The sequence below is a fragment of a genome, unplaced genomic scaffold (genome assembly GCF_019419815.1).
Source record: "Pyrus x bretschneideri cultivar Hongxiangsu unplaced genomic scaffold, Pyrus_bretschneideri_v1 Contig32, whole genome shotgun sequence".
In the NCBI taxonomy this organism is placed as follows: domain Eukaryota; kingdom Viridiplantae; phylum Streptophyta; class Magnoliopsida; order Rosales; family Rosaceae; genus Pyrus; species Pyrus x bretschneideri.
Window position 1 is genome coordinate 650,041 of NW_025999635.1, and position 23,487 is coordinate 673,527.

A 23,487-nucleotide genomic window follows, 5' to 3' on the forward strand; every position below is an offset into this window, starting at 1 on the left:
CTTTGGATATATATAGATAACTTGATTGCCTGATAAAGACTTGTCGGCCATGCAGTTGGCATATATATATAGGTAGAGCACTGGATGTCCCTCGGCTCAGTAAAACAACCTTTATTTAAACAAGCCTAGTGTGAATTGATCCACACGGCTGTCAATCACGTAGACTTACTAAATGTGCCGCATAGGATGTTCCTCGGCAACATCTCTGTATGTGTGTGTATATATATATATACACACACATGGCAAGCCCAAATGACTCTATGGTCGAGCACCAGCAGGCCGAATGACCCTATGGTCGAACACCAGCACTTGGCAATAATACCTCGCTAAGCTCGGCATGTGCATGTGTGTATATATGTTAGCGACTAATAAAAGTGACTGAACCATATGGGGTCGAGAAAAATGAGCCGAGTTCGAGAAGCATTGGGCCGAAGTAACACCTGCATGTATGTATATATGTTAGCGACTAATAAAAGTGACTGAACCATACGGGGTCGAGAAAAATGAGCCGAGTTCGAGAAGCATTGGGCCGAAGTAACACCATCAAAAACCACCATCATTCGGCTTTAAGGAAATCCATCAGTGGCGTGCCAAAAATTACAACATGGCATTTATCTTCTTATACGCAGCATGTGGTGAATAATCTTTCTCGACGAGCAACCGCCGATTATACCAGATAGACCTATAAGTCTAAAATTGGCTCGGCTAGAAACAACTTTTAAACCGAACACATTATCTTCTGGATTGCCACATCATATTGTCATGACTTGGAACTAGTATCGACAAAACTTTAATCTTTACCAATGATGTTCTGACATAACTTGGAACTAGTCATGACTCCCCACCTGCAACCACACGTTCATAGGTTGAAGCCTACTACCTTCCTTCTTGGTAATGGCATCCTGATGTAAGCTAACTTTATATATATATATATATATATATTTTTTTTTTTTTTTTTGTGTAAATTTCAGGATGCTCGTTGCCCCCCTATTTTCGTATGCATTGGCTCAAACAGCCAGATGGATAATCTAATATATAGGAATAAAAGTGGTCGATCCATGAAAAGGAGGAGGCCAACGATGCTTTATTCCAAGTCGAGATCATGTAATAACAAAATTTTCAAATTGATTTTGCTCTAGGCCGAAGAAAGAATTTTCTCTAAATATTTTCGACTCAGCGAAACATTTTTCTTTTTCAACTACTGAATGTGTTGGACAATTATTATGCCCCCTAGGCATAATAATTTCGCCAATTTCGGCTTTTAACCCGAACAACTGAGCCGAACGGGATTGCTCCATATCTGCTTTATCACCAATAATCATATCGATTGACGTGGTTTGTTCAACTGAAACCATGAATTGGTCTTGTTCGTCATTGGAACACTTTTTTGACGAATTATTTTCTGAGTCAATTTTTGGCTTAGAAACTTGAACATTTTCTTCTAGGCCTACTACATTTTCAGCCTCGACCGAAAAAATAGGTAGCCTAAGTTTTTCTTCTTACCAATCTTTTGAGTTGTGGGTTTCGACCAAGAGGAGTCTACCGAAGATCACCAATAATCAATAATCACATGATTCAGAAGATGTGAAAATCAGCCGAGCCATGTGGCCGAGGACTACTGACAAACCACCGCCGAATAAAAATGCATTCGACACTAAAATTCCAATCCATCAGCCCAGCACACCATCTTGTTGCCCCCCTTATTTTCTCAAGTATCAGCTGAAAAACCGAATGGTTAAGAAAATAATTTATTCATTATATATATATATATATATTTTAGCAAACGAAAATAAAAGTGGCCGAACCATAAAGTGGAGGAAGCCAATAATGTTTTATTCCGAGCCGAGATCTTTTTACATCGAAATTCTCAAATTGGGCAACACATGCTACATTATCTTCATGGATGACTGTTGGATTGTCTGTCTTCGAAGTTAGACCACATGAATTCTGGATATGATGGATCATTGATCTTAACCAAGAACATTCACGACTTGCTTCATGTAAAGCAAGTATTTCTGAATGATTTGAAGATGTAGCAACTAATGCTTGCTTTGTTGAGCACCATGAGATTATTGTATCTCCATTCTTAAACACATATCCAGTTTGTGAGCGGGCTTTATGCGGATCAAAGAGAAAATCAGCATCTGCATATCCAACAAGGACCTGGTCATTTGTGGAGTTCTTTGAGTAGAAGAGACCCATGTTTGTTGTCCCACAAAGGTATCGCAATACATCTTTGATACCTTTCCAATGACGAATTGTTAGAGCAGAGCTATACCTTGCTAACAAGTTAATTGAAAAAGTTATATCTGGTATAGTACATTGTGCTAAATACAACAAAGCACATATTGCACTTGGATATGGTACTTCTGGACCAAGGACCAGTTCATCATCTTCTTTTGGACATAATGAATCTTTCTTAATGTCCAAAGAACGAACGACCATTGGCGTGCTAAGTGGATAAGCCTTGTCCATGCCAAATCGCTTCAGGATTTTTTCAATGTAAGCTGATTAGTGGACCAAAATTTCATTAGCACAATGCTCGATCTGTAGGTCGAGACAATATTTTGTTTTCCCAAGGTCTTTCATTTCAAATTCATTTTTTAGATATTCAGCAATTTTATTGAGCTCTTTAGGAGTTCCAACTAGGTTCATATCATTGACATATACTGCCACTATAGCAAATCCAGAGTTGGATTGCTTAATGAACACACAAGGGCAAATGACATTGTTGATATACCCTTCTTTGATCAAATACTTACTGAGACGATTATACCACATTCATCCAGTTGTTTCAGCTCATACAATGATCGCCTTAATTTGATCGAGAGCATACCTCGTGGTTTGTTAGTTGTTTCAGGCAACTTAAGTCATTCTGGGACTTTCATGTATATGTCAGTATCTAATTCTCCATATAGATATGTAGTGATGACATCTATAAGTCGCATGTCAAGTTTCTCTGAAACCACTAAAGTTATTAAGTAATGGAACGTAATTGCGTCCATTACAGGAGAGTATGTATGTTCATAATCAATTCCAGGTCTTTACGAAAAACCTTGTGCAACAAGTCATGCTTTATATCTTGCAATCTCGTTTTTCTCATTGCGTTTCCTTGTGAATACCCATTTGTAACCCACGGGGTTTACACCAGGCGGGGTTTGGACTACTGGTCCAAAAACATTTCGCCTTTCCAAGGAATTTAATTCTACCTAGATTGCATCTTTCCACTTAGGCCAATCTTGTCTCTGTTTACATTCATCAACAAACGAGGCTCAATATCATCACTTAATATGATTTCAGTGGCTACTGCGAATGCGAACATATCATCGATGATTATTTCATTCTGATCCCACAATTCATTTGTACATGCATAATTTATGGAGATTTCTTTATTTTCATGTACCTCTGTTTCTTCACGGACATGTGTCTCATCAGGGACAATTTCTTTTTCTGAACGTGCAGAATCATGAATTGTGGATTTGTCATTCATTTTCTCTTCTTGAATGATTTCATTTGGATTTAGTTGTGCCCTTGTCTTTCTCTTTTGAGTGGCTGAATCTTTCGAACCTGGAGGTCTACCACGCTTTAGGCATGCACCAGATGAATCTTCGCTGCCATTTTATTTTGTCCAATAGGGACATCAATTCTTGCAGGTGCATTTGCAGCTGGTATATGTGATTTTGTCACTTTTATAGCATCATTAAATGCATCTGGCATTTGATTGGCAATACTTTGAAGATGAACGATCATTTTCACTTCATTTTCACATTGAATGCTTCGAGGATCAAAATGAGACAAGGTGAGTACAACCCATGTCAGCTCTTTCCGTTCTTCTGGACAGGAATACTGTCTCATTAAAGTGACAATCAGCAAAACGAGCTGTAAACATATCATCTGTCAAGGGTTCCAAATATCTAATGATAGATGGTGAATCAAAACCCACGTAAATTCCCAGTCTACATTGAGGTCTCATTTTAGTGCGTTGCGGCGGTGCAATAGGTACATAAACAACACAACCAAAAACTCGTAAATGTGAAATGTTTGGCTGATGTCCAAACACAAGTTGTACTGAGGAGTATTGGTGGTTGGCTATAGGTCTTAATCGAACCAATGATGCATCATGTAAAATGGCATGTCCCCATGCAGAAACTGACAATTTTGTTTTCATAAGCAGAGTGCGGGCTATTAATTGAAGCCACTTAATCAATGCTTCTGCTAAACCATTTTCAGTATGGACATGAGGAACGGGGTGTAAAAGTTAGAGAGATAACCTTTTAGTGAATGGAGTGAAGCATGTGTAAAATGTCACACTAAAAGTATAGCACAAGAGGATAACAAATAAAAGACGGAGGAATGGATGATGTTATTGATCTTTCTTTCCTTCTGTTTGTATGTTTTTGTTGTGTATTGAAAGCATACAGAGTGCTCTATTTATAGAGCAACTCCAATACTGATGCATTAATTATACATTGAAAATTTACAGCATCCTTTTGGAAAATATGATCTCCTGCATTCCCAAAGTCCACATTCATCTGCCAAGGATTTCAATATTACTGTGCCAAGGTTACTGTGGGCATTCCTTACCCACTAGCATTTTCAACAGTCATGAGATTCTCTAAGTTATGAATGAAATTTGTAAATATCTAATCAGATTTACTTGACTGATAATTCAATGGTAGGTTTAGAAAACGTGACCTATAATAGGTATACTCTAGCCCTTGGTTTAGTCACATATTTTGAAGTGTGACAATTTTTCTACAAGTTCTCATAAGTGAAATTTTCACAACATTTCGCAAAATGACAAAAGTTCAAGCAAGCATCAATATGGTAATTTTGTTTTCTTATTGGATATACAACTAATGTAGATGATAATTGTTTGCTACCTCAACTGTGCATTACACTATGCTTGGGGAAGTGCCCTGGTCAGCGTCAAGTTAATGTGAATGATCATGCAATTCACTACTACAAAATTGGTTGCTCGCTTTAGTAATGTTCCAAATATGCCAATGATATATACCTTCATTCTCTCTCTCTCTCTCTCTCTCTCTCTCTCTCTCTTTGTCATAGTATTGTGTTAGCATTAACAAGTTAGTAAATAAATATAATGCTAACCATATGTAAATTTTTATCTCCTCAGATGAAGAGAAACTTCAAAAGTGTGTAGAAACACTGCTCGAACAATCACTGTGCCATATCTCTTCCATGATTGCTTCAACAAATGCTTCGATCGGTAACATCAAAGCTCGTAGCCCTCTATATATGTTTGAGCTTGAAATCTCAGATTTAGGTTAAGAAAGAGTAAGCCTAGTAAGAAGACTACCAATTTCAGCCCAATAATGAAATTTGTTGACTAGTGGTGCAGGGCTCGCCCTAATGGTAAAATACTAATGGCTTGACTGAGTCCTAGGAAATATGAGATTGTTTAAGGATTAGGATTAGATTGTGATTCGGTACAGCCCATCATAGTAGGTTTGTTGAAGAATCAAGATGGTTTCTTTTTATGAAATCTGATTAAGTTGTTTAATGATAAAAAATCAAGGCTAAATAAAGAATGAATCGGTCGCATAAAGCGACTAAACTAATAGCGTGTTTACTAATCTGTAATCAAATTGAGAGGAATTGAATTGAGGAGGAATTGAAATGAGGTGGAATCAGAATCAGATTCATGTTGAAGTTGTTTACTAAAACTGTCGGAATCGGAATACAATTCCATAAAGCTGTTTACTAATTCAGCAGAATCAGAATATAAACCAGTATGATTGCTAAAATGTCCTTGTCTCAAATTAAATATTTATGTACTTTTTTCTAATAAAATTTGCTATAGTATATAATAGTAAGAAAAAATTAATTGTTTTTTTATTTCATAGACATACTAAAATGATTTTGTTATTTTTTTATAAATTTAAGTATTGACTTTAATATCTAAATTTTCTCGCTCAAATTGTAGTTTTTTCTCTTCGGCATATGTATGGAGTTGTGCATAATGTGAATGAGTATAGAATTATGCTTAATGAGCTAGAAGGACAAGGAAAGAAACTGTTAGGAGCATTTTTAGAAAAATAAGTCTAGGGTTACAAGGATAATCTTGGAAAAAATGAAAGTAAGTGAGGGCATAAAGGGAAAAAAATTATCATTCCGATTGCTTGGGCAATCTAGAATCCAAATACCTTGTATATGTTGGGAATCCAAATCCTCCAATTTCAAGAATTGGATTTCATTTTTTAGTGTGGGCGCCACACACTTTTGATTCCTCCTAATTTTAGTAAACACAGGTATAATCCATAATCGGAATCAGATTCCTTATTCTCATTCCGATTACGGGTTAGTAAACGCGCTATAAGAGTCTTAGTTCAGAATGTTTATCATTCCATGTAATAACATAGAAACCTCCAAACGAGTCAAGTTCAATTTGGGTTTGAATCAGGATCGGAGAACGGCAATATCATCACTGTTTCTTATATAACTTGAATTTGTTATTATCAAACGAAACGTGGTAAATAACAAAAATATACATGACAATATTTGGGAATTTCTTATATATTCATTAATCTCCAAAGTGGAGTATATAGGAGTTACAATTGGTATTACATATGCACTTCGTCAATGTGGGACAATAGACTATTATTTACACTTTAACTAATATATAACTTGCAATACTCCCTCTCAAGTTGGAGCAAAGATGTCACGCATGCCCAACTTGTCAAGCGAATTGGAAAACACACTATTAGACATAGCCTTAGTAACATCAACGAGTTGATCTTCAGATCCCACAAACGGAAACATAATAATTCCAACATCCAAATTTTCCTTGATGAAATGTCGATCAATCTCCACATGTTTTGTTCGATCATGTTGCACTGGATTATGAGCAATCTCAATAGCAGCCTTGTTATTGCAGTGGAGTTTTATAGCACCCTTAGGTTTAAATCCAAGATCTTTCAACAATTTTTTCAACCACAACAACTCACATACACCATGAGACATACCACAAAACTCAGCTTCAACACTTGACCTAGCCACCACTTTTTGTTTCTTACTTCTCCAACTAACTAGATTACCACCCACAAACGTAAAGTATCCAGATGTAGATTGCCTATTAGCGATAGAACCTGCCCAATCTGCATTTGTATACCCTTCGACATTTAAATGACATTCTTGGAGAAAACCAAGCCTCTGCAAGGAGCCATTTTCCCGTACCTCAAAATACGGATTATTGCATCCATATGAGCTTTACTAGGTGAGTGCATAAACTGACTTACCACACTAACTGCATAAGCAATGTTAAGGCAAGTGTGAGACAAATAAAGTAATCTCCCCATAAGCTTCTGATATTGTTCCTTATGAGTAGGAACTTGATCCGGAAATAAGTCCAGACGATGATTCTGCTCAATTGGAGTATCAACAGGTTTGCAATCTAACATGCATGTTTCAGCTAACAAATCAAGAACATACTTCCGTTGAGACAGAAAAATATCATGCTTGGATCGTTCAACCTCGATTCCAAGAAAATACTTCAATTCACCCAATTCTTTCATTTCAAATTCAGTAGCTAGGTACTTTTGAAGGCATTGTATCTCATTTTGATCATCACCAATCACTATCATGTCATCAACATAAATAATCAATGCAGTTAGCTTACCATTTTGTCGCTTTAGAAACAAAGTATGATCTAAATGACTCTGGACATACCCAAACTTCTTCATTGAACTTGTAAACCTCCTAAACCATGCTTCAAGAGATTGTTTCAAACCATACAAAGCCTTTCGCAACTTGCATACAACATATTTTCCAGAAGATGTTCCGATACCAGGTGGGATATCCATATAAACTTCATCCTTGAGATCACCATGAAGGAAAGCATTCTTAACATCAAACTACAACATAAGCCAATCTTGGTTTGCTGCTAAGGACAGAAGAACACGCACAATATTAAGTTTGGCAACAAAAGCAAAAATCTCTTGATAGTCCACCTCATAGGTTTGAGTACAACCCTTAGCAACTAATCTGGCTTTATACCGGTCAATAGAACCATCTGCTTTGTGTTTAATAGTGAACACTCATCTACATCCAACAGCTTTCTTCCCGTTTGGTAAAGGAACCAAATCCCAACTGGAATTCTTTTCCAAAGCTTCCATCTCAACTCTCATGGCATTAACCCACTTAGGGTCAGACAAAGCATCATGCAATTTTGTTGGAATTGATACAGTAGATAGCTGACATATGCAAGATGCATATGGTTTGGACAAACGATAAGTAGACACATAATTGTAGATATGATATTTGGCTTTGGCATGCATATCAAGCTCATATTGTACTTTAGGTTTTCCACGATTAGCTCTTAGAGGCAATTAATAAGTAGAAGAATCGTCAAAATTTACCTCTTGTACCAAAATTGTTAGAAGAATCATCACTGGATGAACCATCATCAAGCAATTCGTTAGACATACCAGCAGCATGCAACCGATCATCAGAAGGTAATTCCTCAAACATACTAACAAGCAATTCGTTGGGCACATCTGATCTGTCGTTAGTAGAAATAGTTTCGGGAATGACAGGTGACCAATCACTATCTATAGCCAACTAATCAGTATCATGCAACATAATAAGTTATGTCCCCAACTCTGCCTGTAACACATCATCCATATCATCTCACCGAATTTGCACTTGACTCCCCTTCTCCCCTTGAAATTAAGAGTCGGAAGAGGGCTTCACAAAATACTAAACTTCCTCTAGAAGGTGACATCCATGGTAATATAAGTTTTATGAGTCGGAGGGTGAACACTTATAGCCTTTATGATTGTTAGCATACCTAATAAATACACATTGAAAAGCACATGCATTAAGTTTACTCTTCTGATGAGAGTAGACATGCACATACACAATACACCCAAACACATTTGGAGAAAGTTTTGATACAGAAACAAGAGAAACATGTTTTTGTAGCACATCAAGCGGTGTTTGAAAACTAAGAACCCTACTTGGAACACGATTTATCAAATACACAGCAGCCAAAACAGCATGACCCCATAAATGATTAGGCACACATTTATCCAACATCAATGAGCGAGCAACCTTCATTATCTAACGATTCTTCCGTTTGAACACACCATTTTGTTAGGGTGTAAACGGAGTAGTCGTCTGGTGAATAATACCCTGATCACGAAAAAAGCATGCCAAAGTGTGATTCACATATTCTCTTCCGTTATCAGACCTAAAGACTTTAACTTTGGTATGAAACTGAGTAAACACCACTAAACAAAATTCTTGAAGAAGCAAAGGAACATCACTCTTATTCTTCATCAAGAACATCCAAGTTAATCGAGTACAATCATCAATAAAAGTAACAAACCAACGGAATCCATTAGAAGTAACCTTTGCGGGACCCCACACATCAGAATGTATTAAATCAAATGGCAAAGTAGCTTTAGAATCACTTATGGGAAATGAAGCACGATGACTCTTAGCCATGACACATGTTTCACACTTGAACTCTGAATCGCTACAAGTCCGAAACAAAGAAGGAAATAGATGCTTCATATAACTGAATGATGGATGTCCCAATCATTGATGCCACGACCAAATTTGATGTATGTTATCCACTTTAGCACTTAATACTTGATGATTATTTGAACTGGAAACAACAGTATCCTCCATAGTCAAGATGTACAAACCCCCTATTCTTTTACCACGGCCAATTATCTTCTGATTTTGAATGTCTTGAAAATAACAATACGTAGGGTAGAAGTGAGTAGAACAGTATAACGTATCAAGTAGTTTTCCTACCGACAAAAGATTGCACTTAATGTCAGGAACAAGTAAAGCATGGACCAGTGATAAGGTCGAAGTAGAAGAGATTGTGTCTTCACCCTTCGTGGGGGAATGTGCTCCATTTGCACTAGTAATATACGGATGACGAACATAGTCACATAACTCATCAAACACTATAGGGTCACTAGTCACATGATCAATGGCCCCAGTGTTAATTATCCATATATTTGTTCCACCAAGATGCATAACAACACTATGATTATATTGAGCCATTGAACTAAATCACGAACAATAAAGGCGCAAAAGATACGCAGCGGAATGAAAACAATTTACCAGAACACTGTAGCAGATCATTGTTCACACACTGTACCAAAAATATATATGACAATATTTGGGAATTTCTTATAGATTCATTTATTTCCAAAGTGGAGTATATATAAAAGTTACAATTTGTATTACATATACACTTCATCAATGTGAGACAACAAACTACTATTTACACTTTAACTAATATATAATTCGCAACCGTTATAAAATTCCCAAGTTCGGTTGGGGTCGGGTATCCCAGGAAACCATATCCTGCCGTGCAGCCGTGGAGCCTTTTACCATCCTATTAATCATTATCTACTTATCAAAGATTCCTTGCTGAAATACTTCGTCGTTAAAGAGATTATTTGTTGTAGTGTATATTGTATTTGGGCATGACGTGCAAAAAAGGGCATCCATTCACATCGATAGAGTCGAGCATTTATATGCATATTTTGTGTATTCAAAAATGGCAGCTCCGCACAGGGAACTGAGGGAAGAAAGGGGCCGTTCGGAGTACTTTTAACTTAGTGATTGATTTTGAGTTTTGATCATGTGGGAAAAATAAGAGGCGGCTTCGTATATTTTAGGAATTAACTTGGCTGCTGAACAATTCAGCAGCCAAGTCTTGTTCTATATTTTATGAGTTGCATGTGCAGAAAAGTAGTACTAAATTATAATTATTTGGATGGAGAAATGATAGATGTTAATAGAATGTTCGTTTATGCATGGGTGTACCATGCACCTATATAAGAAGAATAGGACTTAAATGAGAAAATTTTTCATATGTTAGGAAATACGGTCAGGAATATTAAATGTTATAATATAATTTGTCAAAATTTTGTTAAATTTCTAACCAATGATATTATTTACATTTATTGTACCAAATCGTATTTCCACCTTACTAAAATTACACATGCATTTGAATTGCAATCTGGCTCAGTCTTATTAATTAGTTGACTTTATTTTCTGAAATCAAAGTTGGGGCACTAATCACTCTGACCTTGACCAGATATACTTGTATTGATACAGTCCTGTCTTGATTTGTTGAATGGATCGATTGTTGCAAAAAACTCATTGAGATATATTTTGGTGAATTAGTTTGTCAGTGATCTTATATATGTGTTTCAAAAGTTTTAACTACTTCAGAATTTCAATAATCCAATTAACATTGAAAGAGCTGAGAAGCGAACTCGAAGCTTTAAGTGCAACTCTTAATTAGCTGATTTGCCTCTTCAATCTCATTAATTAGTTAATCCAAATGTTTTCTTTGTGCATTCAATTTTTATATTGTATATAAAATAGATGACACTTTGTCACAGTGACGAAAAACAATTATGTTTATGCTTCTAGTGAAAATTTGATTTCCACCGATTTTCTTCCCCCTAACAACTATCTAACCCACTATCTATAGCGTTCTACTAAAAACAATTTAATATAAATGTTTTGGTTATTATTGAGAGTGTGTTGGACTCAAATTTTATCATAAAATTAATAATTTGATTACTTGGTTTATTAGCTATGTCATTGGAATTAAATTGTAAAGAATAAGTTAACGGTCAACCGTAGCTCCTTGAATAACTTAATCTTATATCATATCTCCTTGAATAACCTAATCTTATATCTTACAAGACTTATTTATCACATCTCACACAAAGACTTATTTAAGCTATCATTTCATTATTGAGTGGTATAGACAGGAGTCATGATCTTTTAATAATGACAAATGTAATCATCATATGTAATTGGTTGTTAGAGAGATGGCTTACTCTGTAAGCTACATAGTTTCTATATATATAGAATGGACTTGGATCCTCTCATGAGCCCAAGGAGAGGATCCTCCTGACCAAATAACTTGGGCCGTTGGATTTACAAACAGAGGGATCCCTTTAAAGTTATAATAATTATAGCCGTCGAATTTTCATCCAACGGCCCAAGTCCTTTGGTCAGGAGGATCCTCTCCATGGGCTCAGGAGGATCCAAATCCATATAGAATAAGGGATAGGATTGAAAATAACCAATACATTCATTCTGTTAGTAATACAAAAGAGCTGAATTCCTTTCATCTTCTTCTTCGCTTTCTTTGAGCTTCTGTTTCTTCCACCATAGCTTCTGCTTCTTCCACCATAGCTTCTGCAACTCTGTTATGATTCATCTGTCAATTCTCACATCTCACGCGTAGACTTCTTCTAGACGAAATACTTGTACTCCCTCATTTTACACTTATAGATCTGAAAAATTACTTATCCCTTTGCATACTACTCACTATCTCGATTTTAGTTGCATGCATGCTAAGTATTGGCACTGTTCTAAAACTCAGCCTAGGCAGCCGCCTAGTTACTTAACCCTTTTCACACTAATCACTAGCTTGATTTTAGTCACGCACTAAAGATTAGCGCTATTTGCAAGTGGCCCTTTACCACGGTGGTGGAAAGATGTTGAGCCCTTACATGACGCTGTGGGTTCAAATCTCGTCGATTAAATGATTCATCTGTCAATTCTCACATCTCACGCGTAGACTTCTTCTAGACGAAATACTTGTACTCCCTCATTTTACACTTATAGATCTGAAAAATTACTTATCCCTTTGCATACTACTCACTATCTCGATTTTAGTTGCATGCATGCTAAGTATTGGCACTGTTCTAAAACTCAGCCTAGGCAGCCGCCTAGTTACTTAACCCTTTTCACACTAATCACTAGCTTGATTTTAGTCACGCACTAAAGATTAGCGCTATTTGCAAGTGGCCCTTTACCACGGTGGTGGAAAGATGTTGAGCCCTTACATGACGCTGTGGGTTCAAATCTCGTCGATGGTTAATCTAACAAAATATATCTTAACATCTAATCTAACAAAATCTATCGCTTGACAAAAAAAAAAAAAAAAAAAAAAAAATGGCACTAGTCTAAAAATCTGTCTAGGTGGCGGAGGACTAATGTGATTTAGGTCATAACGTAGAGGAAAATCGCCTAGGGTCTAGGCGGTTCAGGGTTCCATTGTTTTTTTAATTTTTTTTTTTCAATTAAGTTAAAGGGTTTTCTGGGTAACCTACCCAAAAACCCATATTATTGATGGCTTAAGTTTTAACTTTTCCAAATTTTGAATGTAAATATATATATTTTTTAAAAGGATAAATATCAGTTTACTATCCTCAAGTTTTGTGGAAATTTGGTGCATGAAGCTTTTTTTGTCCCAGAGTTATACCTAAAGTGTTAATTTTGGGATAGTCTCATATATCCATTAGTCTGACTGTTAAGTCTTCTGTTAACGTGGCGTCCACATGAACAATGATTAGACGTCACGTGAATATTAAAAAAATTAAAATTTATAAAAATAATAATAATTGAAAAAAAAAAAAAAAAAAAAAAAAAAAAAAAAGCCCCTAAAAATACACTCCAATCCGCAGCCACCCATTCAGCCTCAAAGACCTCAAAGAAGGAACCATAGCAGCCTCAAAGACCTCAAAAAAGGAACCATAGCAGCAATGGGTTTTGCTCAGCGCCGAACCCTCCCTTTGACTTCTTCGGTATGTGAGTTCGAAGCCGATTTCCTCCCTTCTTTCTTCTGAAAAGGACTTCGACTTCGATTTCCTCAGCAGCACCACGGCCTGCTTCTGCTGCTCTACGAATTCGAAGTCTAATTACAAATTTTGGTAGTATAGGCTCCAAACATCTTTTTGCAGGACTTTCAAGGCACCCTGCAACATCTCCTGGTTCCAACTCTTTTTGTGTTTTCATTATGTGTTTGACAAAATCGAAGTCGAATTCAAACGGGTCGGAAAGATTTTGTGGATTAGGGATTTCGTGCTGGGTTTGCTCAATTTTTTTTAAAACAAAGGATTTTGGGAGTTAGGGTTTTTACAAAGGGTGGAGGAGAGAGAATGGAGGGGTGGTGAAGAGGTTGGAGGAGAGGGAGATGGGTCGGGTATAGAGGGTTTGGCGGGCGCATATGAGATAAGGGAGGAAGGGGTTGGATGGGAGCCTGGGGTGGCGATGGGGTTGGATTGGAGGGTAGTTGGCGATGAGTGTTGATTGCAGGAAGTGTGGCTGGGGATTGAAAGGGTGGGATTGGGTTGCAAGAAGTGTAGCTGGCGATGGGGTTGGATTGGAGGGTGGCTGGCGGTGAGGGTGGACTGCAGGATGTGTAAATGGGGATTGAATGGGTGGCTGCGGATTGGAGTGTATTTTTAGGGTTTTTTTTTTTTTTTTTTTGTCAATTATTTTTTTTATTATTAATTTAAATTTCTTTTTTTAATATTCACGCGACGTTCAGTTATTGTTCACGTGGACGTCACGTCATCAGTTAACAGAAGACTTAACAACCAGACTAACAGATGTATGAGACTGTCTCAAAATTAACACTTTAGGTATGATTCTGGGACGAAAAAAACTTCATGTATCAAATGTTGAAAATCACGAAACTTAAGGATAATAAATTGAGATTTACCATTTTTAAAGTGTATGTGGGTACCTATTTATATGTTATATGATAAATTGGACTAAATCCACATAGTCTACCTAGTTCGCCTAGTTCGCCTAGTCTCTCTCTTAATAGGCTCTCATCTAGTTGCCTTGGCACTAGACCCCAGTTTACCACCGACTAGCGCTTAGTGTCTGTTAAAACGTTTCGTATTGAAATTTTGCATTTCCACTATAATAGTCTAATGGAGGAAGTCAAGAAGGCTAAAATATGCTTATTTTATATCTGGTCACACAAAAGGGGTTTTGAATGTAGACGTACACAAGTAGACATTATTCCAACGCTCCAAGCCGCCTCAAGATCACAAGTGGGATTAAACGTATAAACAATAATGTCGGCGAAAAAAATCTGCATGACAGTAATTAAGTGTAACCTCATATTGACTTAATTTCATCAATCTATTCCAAGAATAAAGAAGACGAAACTTCCTCTAATTTGGGTTTAAGAGGGTTTATAAGAGAATAATATAATCTATATAAGTGCAGCATCATTCCCTCATATTGTAACTTGATAACTCTTTCAGCTACCTTGCTAAAATCCGATTCAGTTTAAGAGCACACATCAAATTTCCAGCTGCAACAACCATATATCATGAAGTTCTTGCTTCCTTGCTCAAAGTGTTTCTCTTCACCTGGAGTCATCGATGATAACAACACACACGGTAAGTAGAAACTTAAAATAGAACTTCTGCTTTCTGTAGAAACCGCGCTCTCATTTTATGGATATCTTTCGCTACCTATCATACCCTACGTTTTTATCTTTCCTCATTGATTGATAATAAAAAAATTGATTTTTACACTCATTTTCTTCTCATGTACCCATGTTAATTTTTGGGTTTTGGATTGAATGATGTATAAAAGAATTAAGGGAAGAATTAAACAAATGTGTGCAAAAAGAGAATTTAAACAAATGTGTGCAGAAGAAGAAAATGAGTGTGCATAAATTATTTTCTGCTCATAAAACATGAGAATACGGAAGCCTGTTTTTTGGAGCATATCATAGTTCAATTTGCCCTTTCATTTTTCACTTTTGGGTTTCTTTGTAACCAACTTGATGATGTGAATTGTATTGTATATGCTAATGAGATATTAACCTGTCCCACTTTATCTAATTTATACTATACGTTAATTAGTATTTTGATAGAACGTGGATCGTTCTTGGCTATCTACTTATTAAAACAGGTGTACAATTTCTTCAAAATGTCCACAACTTCAAATACAAAGAATTGAAAGTCGCCACCAACGATTTCCATCCATCCAACAAAATTGGTGAAGGCGGATTTGGTTCTGTTTTTAAGGTAATTTCTGCATATACGTTGATTTTTTTTACTGTTGGAGTACTAAGAAAAGACTGCTTGCATTCTGAATTTTTATTAATTTTCAAGTGCTTATAATTAGTTTTGGCTAAACAGTAAGAACTCTTGTGGTTGAATTACTCTAAAAGGGAAAACTTAGTGACGGAGTGGCCGTGGCCGTGAAAGTTCTTTCAGCTGAATCAAAGCAAGGAGATAGGGAGTTCATGTCTGAGCTAGCTTCACTATCCAGTATTCGCCATCAAAATCTGGTCAAGATGCGCGGTGGTTGTGTGGAAGGCCGCCGTAGAATTATTGTTTATGATTACATGGAGCACAATAGCCTTGCTCACATCTTGCTAGGTAAACACATAAATTAACCTAGCTCCTTATTAGTTTTCATGCATGATGACCTTCCTTATTTTCACCTTATATATATATATATATATATATATATATAAAATAGCGGTAAACATTATGTTAAAAATCGAAGGACGAGAAAATAACAAAAAAGCGGATTGAAACTATGATTCTTGTTTCATTTACACAAAGGGCAAAAAAAAAATTATATAAATTGTCAAACAAGGCTACATAACAAAAAATAACTAATTAAATTTTTGCAAAACATAATTCTTTTTCTTTTCCTTCTGAAAATTAACATTCATTAATCCGAAAAGAGGTCATAAGTCAACTCAAAGAAAGACAAAATAACCCAGATGACACTTAAATACACAAAAGCCTAGCCCAATAAACAAATAAACAGAAACTAAAACCCTAATTCCTATTCTCCAAGTGCACAAAGCAATGCCCGCCCCGCAGCTGTTGCCACTGCTGATGTCGCCCCGGCCACAAAAGTTTTGCTAGCAGCCACCATGGCAGCACCGAGTGGCCAATTCGACCAAGACTTGACCATCGCAGCTCACAAATAACAAACTCGCAACCAAAAACACATCACAACTAGATTTCATCACTAAAAGCCCTAAACCAAGAGATAGTCACCGGATCCAAATTTCCTTCACCAACCCCTACAAACATATACAAACACAGTAACACATGAACCAAGGTATGCAAAATACCTTTACTTTGGCTGAAGCCGCAAAACACTTGACCTTGAGGGGATACCAACCCAGTTGGGGGAGGGGAAGTAAGGGATAGAAATGGATCTAGCATTCATTTTCGGTTCAAAGATCGTAGATCGGAGCAAAGAATGGGGTGGGGATAGATTATGAAGAAGAGAGGTAGGGGAAAGGTCAGGGAAGAAGGGCATGGCCAAAAGAGAGGGAGGGAAGGAGGGAGGAGGCATGAAGCCCAAATCTGAGACAAACTCAAGAAAAAATTTGAGACAAAGCTCAAGGAAAACCATTTGAGACAAAGCTCAAGGAAAACCGAGACAAAACTCAGAAGAAAATTGAAATAAAAGAGAAAGGGAGGAAAGAGAAGGAGGGACGGAGGAGAAAACAAAAGCCAAAGGCTAGCTAGTCGGTGGCTAGGGCTTTTCTTGTGTTTAGAAAACCAGAGAAATGATATTTGTAGTTACTGTTGTGTTTCCTACCAAACATAGTTCTTATTGAGTTACAAGAGATGTATTTATATAAAAACCTAATTCTGAACAAGTAGGAAACCAATAATAACTACTAAGAAAGTAATCATATCCTTACCTTAGTGGAAAAGTCTAATTAATATATAAATTATCAAACGGCTAACTAAACTTGTCCAACACATTCTCCTATCAAACAATATCTAATATATTATGTTATCAGGTTAATAGACTCGTTGGTTCATAAATAATGTGAAATCATATCTAAATGATGGTTCAAATTGTCGACTTCACAACATAGCATGCTAAACATATCCTCCTTCCTTTTTATTTTTAATTTTTTTTAATTTTTTTTGAAAGTGCGTATGTATATGGATATATAGTACATATGTGATTAATCATCTGTTGATTAGGTGAGGAGAAAATTAGATCGAAACTAGGTTGGAGGGCACGACGAGAAATTTGTCTTGGGATTGCTAGGGGCCTTGTTCACATTCATGAGGAGGTGAAACCACATATTGTGCACAGAGATATCAAAGCCAGCAATATACTTTTGGAGAAGAACTTTCATCCAAGAATTTCAGATTTTGGGTTATCAAAACTACTTCCACAGAACATTTCTCACATTAGTACACGAGTGGCTGGAACATTGTAAGTAGAATATATTGTCCAAGAGCTGAAATGCTAGAATTGGTTTCAATAGAAATTGCATATATGATTTGGTTTGTATTGACAATACTAATGGTGCAAACTTCTTTGTTGATGACAAAGAGGTTATTTGGCTCCAGAGTATGCAATCACTGGACATTTAACCCGAAAATCAGACATATACAGTTTCGGAGTGTTGATTTTGCAAATAGTCAGTGGACGATCGATAGTTGACTTTGATATGGAAATTGGAGAACACTATCTTGTCGAAAAGGTATGATCTTATATATGATAATTATATACAAATTCTATAAACTATAATGCTAGTGGTATGCATGACTTTTTATACTTGGAAATTAATTTTGCACTTTTAAATTCTTAAAACATTGTCCAGGATTTATCATAAAACCTTGTATCGATGATGGATTGAGTAGACCAAGAGTAGTTTTGTAAAGAAAATTAAATCCTCACCCACTTCATGAAATAATTGGTAGACCTTTCTGAAAGGTCTTCTTCGCAACAGTAGCCCAAGGGTCCAACGCTTATTTAAAATGATTATGCATATACAAGCTTTAAAACACTTATTCTAGAACCGAACCTTGATTTATATATGGGAAACTTTGGATGCGGTCTCTATCTATCAATATTCTTTGACTGAAACCTTGTTGATTTTCAATTTTTGATCTAAGTCCCTGAAATTAATATGATAATTTATTTCTATTTATGTTACTATATTTTTTAAATTAAAATTTGAAATTTATAGTAGTTTATGTTAATGAGATTTTAAATAAAAATCCATAATTTGTGGGATTAAAAATTTTAAAATATAAGTTATACTATTGTGTGTGTGTGTGTGTGGGTGTAAACATGGGTACATTCATCAAAATTAACAAAAAAATTATTGTACCAAAATGTGGGTACATTCTTCAAAACTACAAAAAAACAAAAGATACTAGGCTTAATAACATTAGTAAATTTCTTCGATAAAACTTGATATGAATACATTCTCAAATAAAAATAATAATAATGTACCCATATAAGTTTAAAAATGGATTAGAAAAAAATTGAATAGATTTTATATATAAAAAAATTGGTATGGTACATTTTACATATAACAAATTGGTATATTTAAGAATGAGTACATTTTAAGATTAAAAATTTGAAAAAATTACATGAATGGGTACATGTAACACCCCGCCCCCGAAATATATATTTTCGGGAATAATTCCGTTGGTCGGCCCAATTCTAAATTGTGGTTAATTCATTACCATTAATCACATTTCTTTACTTCAATAATTCATTTTTTTACAAAACCATCCATATTTTTAATTATCAAAACATACAATTACATTACCAATTTAATTCACTAACATTAATCACTATTCTTTATATAAATTCCTTCATTCCACATATGATTCATAACCATTATTCTCTTATCAACATACAATTACATTTTCCATGAATTTCCATTTTCTTCTCTTAGATCAAATTTCCAACTAAAAATTTATTCTCGATTATTTAACCTTACTTGTTTTATGGTTGCATCTCACTCCTCGTTAGACTGCCTACGTACCCTAAACAGGGATCAAGTCATTCGTAGTTTGCTAATTCTAATTAATTTTGACATTTCTACAAATAACTAACAATCACCATCTAGCTTCCAAGAAGTGTATCACATCAAATTCTTATTAATTTTGGTTTCAGAACATCAAAATTTGCTTAAAAATATAGCGTCGGCTCACTGGCCACCGGCCGCCCAAATCGCCAGAAAATATCAACTATTTCCAAAAATTACCAAATTTTACAGGCAAGTATATCTCAATGAGTGGAGAAATTTTCATACTTGCGACCAAGTCCAATTTGGCCGGGAAACACCTCACATTTTCCACGAACCGCCAGAAACCCTTGTTTTTGGGTGTTCTTGATTCGACTCCAAAACAACTCCGCCGCCCCAACCAATGCATGGGCTTTGTCCCTGGGGTTGAGGGGAGTCTATTGGTAGTGGTGGTTGAAGGAAATTGTTTTAGATTTTGGTGATTCGAAGATAAACCCGTCGCACCCTTTGATGTGCGTTTTGTAAAATCAAAGCCAAATTCTCTAATTTTGAGGGTGGAATTGATAGAGAGATCGATTGACCTCTAGGTAAGGATCGTTATGACACCAACCTCGCCGTCCATGGTGGCCGGAGTTGGGAGATAGAACCGGGTCGGGTCACGGTTCCTCAAAGGGATCTGTTTCCTTTTCCTTTTTTTCTCTCATTTCCCGTCCTTTCTTTTCTTTCTCATTGGCCCTCTCTTCTCCTCCTTTCCCTCCTTTCTCTCCTTTCTCTTCTCCCCTTCTGCCCTTCTCCTCAAAACCGTCCCTACTTTTCCTCCCTAAATCTTAGCCACACACGTGGCTTTCCCCAGATTTGGCTCAAAGAAATATGGAGCCTTCTCAAAATAAATTGATCATTTTGTCCTCAACTTTAAACATTAATAAATTCTTCGTTATAACTCCGATTTCACGAACGGTTTGTGCCTACGCGTTCGTGAGATCGAGATCTATTCAAAAATATAAATTGTGACTTTGAAAGGTCTATGGATTTTAAATAATTAATTCCCAAACTTCATAACCAGTTTAATTTAGAACTAAACTCAAATGAATTAATATAATTTCTCCAAAAAATAACATGAAGTCTTAATAATACAAACCCGTAAATTATAATAATTTCTGAAAACAAAAGTTTAAAAGTTCTCGATTAAATTCTTCATAACCATAAATTGATTTATTTTCGATTTTTCCCACATAATCATAATTATGAATATATAATTCATATATTTAAATTTTCAGGGTATTACATATAAGATTAAAAAATTGAAAACATTTTTTAAAAAGCTAATGGGTACAAACTTATTCTAAATTTTTATTTATTTTGGAAATGTTTTGGATTAAAAATTAGTTAGGAGTTTAATAAAGGTGTGAGTATTAAAATCCTAAATCAATTATTAATTTTTATTTTAAAGAATTATGTAACTGACATGTAAATTCATTATTACATTAATGCTAGGGACTTGGATAAAAATCTGAAAACTAATAAGGTTTCAGTCAATGAACATTAGTAACTAGAGACTGGATACTAATTTTTCCTTTATATATTATGCATAAGTCAATGCTTTTAACTATCTGAGTTACGGACAAGACCTTAATGTATAACAAATCGGCTAATACTAGGAAGACTAAATTTTTAAACCAAATTTTATAAACCAAATGATGTGGATGTTAATGATTGGATTATTACTTAAGTGTTGATTAACGTGCTTATTTCTTATTTGTAACACATCATTTGATTTACAAATTTAGTTTAAAATTTTGATTTCCCTAACATTATTCATATAATTAACTCTAGTCACCCGACAAGAAAGTGACACACACACACACATACATATATATATATATGTATATGTATATGTATAGATGTATAGATGCATGCATGTGATAAATTGGTTTGGTAAGCACATTTCAAATCACAAATTAATAAGTACACGTATTACCCAAAAAAGAAACTGGCATCAAATTTGGATCCTAATTAACCTATATGAAATATTACCAAACCTGAATTAATAGTGAGACTGCATGGACCTGATGGTGATGCATGCAGGCATGGGAAATGTACAAGGGAAAGAAGCTTGTAGATCTAGTGGACTCTTCTCTCGAACTTGACGGAAACATTTCAGAAAAAGAAGCCGTCCAATTCCTAAAGGTGGGTCTGCTTTGTGTACAAGAAAAATCCAGCCTCCGACCCCGCATGTCGACAGCCATTAAGCTGATGACGACGAATGAGATCAACGTTAATAACATGAAGATAGGCGAGCCAGGAGTCATTACTGACAATATGGACCTCAAATTAGCCCAAGGGACTGAGAGAAGCTCACCGCTTAGCATCACCGCCAGCATGCAAAGCCCCCAAATCTATCTTTATTAAAAGAAAAATTAGAAATTTGAATTAACTGTAGGTTTAAGCGCTTAAAGGCTTGTTTGATAACCAATTTATTTTGTATTTTGGTGCTTAAGATATGAAGATGTGGATGATGGAAGAGAGAAAGAAATAACGATGAATGAATGAAAACAAAATTTTTGAACGTAAAAACAAGTTAAAATAACTTTTTATTTTTAGTCTTTAGTTTTCATTTTTGTATGTCGAACTTTCTTTATACATTTCTTTTAACTCGTCCCACCAATTTTCTCCACTATTACATTTTTCCCTTGTAATGTGCTGTATAGATTGTTACAAGCCTAGCAACTACTACTTGTGGTGCAGTTGCATATACAGGCATGAAGAATCTAACAGAATATAATCTCCCATTTGTAACATGATGTAATAGGGTTTTTGCAGAGCCATCCAATCAATAAGTTCAGATATATATATATATATATATATATATATATATATATATATATATATCAAAGCTTTTTCTCTCCACTCTTCTCTCTATATCTCATTTAAGCACGAATTGTTTAATTTTGTTAATGTTTATTTTATATAGATTTTGAATTTATGCCACACTCGATTAAAAAAATGACACACAAGAAGGCTACTTTTTAGTGATCCAAATTTATAATCGGATAATATAAACGCGTATAGATATTGAGAGACTATCAATCTAAGAGAACATGTTCTTATATTATATGGATATGTGTTGTTGGGGGCCATATATATATATGTCTTGTTTCACAATTGTCGTGAAAAAAAAAAGACCGGTTTTGCTGGTTTATGGGCATAATAAATTTTGATATAAATTTATACTAATTATAAAATGCTCACCCATAATCCAGTAGATAAAGTACATTACATAGTCCGTTTTAAGGATTGACGACTTACCCATTTAGTGACTTTGGCACTGGACGTTCCAAAAATAGGTACTATCAAATCGGATGAATTAAATTCAATAATAGATGTCTGTTGACGTTCCAACCTTCCTTCTTCTTTCAAGGCCTATTCGAAAGAGAATCCAGTACTTCTTGGATTCTCTTTCATACCAATGCAATTGATTGGAGTTTGGTCACTAATTCCATAAAAAGATCATTCATTGACCCCCAAGAAAGAAAAAAAAGAGCAAAACTCTGATAAATCAGAAGTTAGTGTATAGTTGTCCTCCACTGAGATGAGTTGACTAGTGGTTCCCTCTCCAGAGTAGTGTAATTGTTTTTGCCTCGCTTGCGAGTACTGTGGACCTGTGGTCGCGATGTTGTGATGGCCGAATTGGTCTTCGCCTTTGGATTATGAGTTAAGTGGTCTCGCTTTACTGCAATGATTTTATGTGGCCTCATTCTTTAGCGATGATCGATGTCATTGTCAGTATAACTTTGTTGTGTCTATTGTTTATTGTGACCGACAATATTGATGACAATTGTGCACTTGGCAATTATGCGTTTGTATTTGTCGTCTTTTAGGGTTAACTCTTGTTTGTTTAATTG

The 23,487-nt window shown here is 35.5% G+C and overlaps 1 protein-coding gene across 1 annotated transcript; it reads left to right on the plus strand.

Annotated features, from left to right (window-relative positions):
- The first annotated feature begins 15,005 nt into the window (after positions 1-15,005).
- Positions 15,006-22,185, plus strand: LOC125480124 (putative serine/threonine-protein kinase). The gene is made up of 6 exons (XM_048590435.1): positions 15,006-15,215; positions 15,736-15,851; positions 15,998-16,208; positions 17,796-18,033; positions 18,154-18,304; positions 21,671-22,185. The coding sequence occupies exons 1-6, from the start codon at positions 15,146-15,148 to the stop codon at positions 21,992-21,994; spliced, it is 1,110 nt and encodes a 369-aa protein (XP_048446392.1). The 5' UTR covers positions 15,006-15,145; the 3' UTR covers positions 21,995-22,185.
- The last annotated feature ends 1,302 nt before the right edge of the window (positions 22,186-23,487 follow it).

Coding starts and splice junctions, on each gene's coding strand:
- LOC125480124 (XM_048590435.1), top strand. CDS start 15,146: ATGAAGTTCTTGCTTCCTTGCTCAAAGTGTTTCTCTTCACCTGGAGTC. Junction 15,852..15,997: donor GATTTGGTTCTGTTTTTAAG/GTAATTTCTGCA, acceptor TTACTCTAAAAG/GGAAAACTTAGTGACGGAGT. Junction 18,034..18,153: donor ACACGAGTGGCTGGAACATT/GTAAGTAGAATA, acceptor TTGATGACAAAG/AGGTTATTTGGCTCCAGAGT.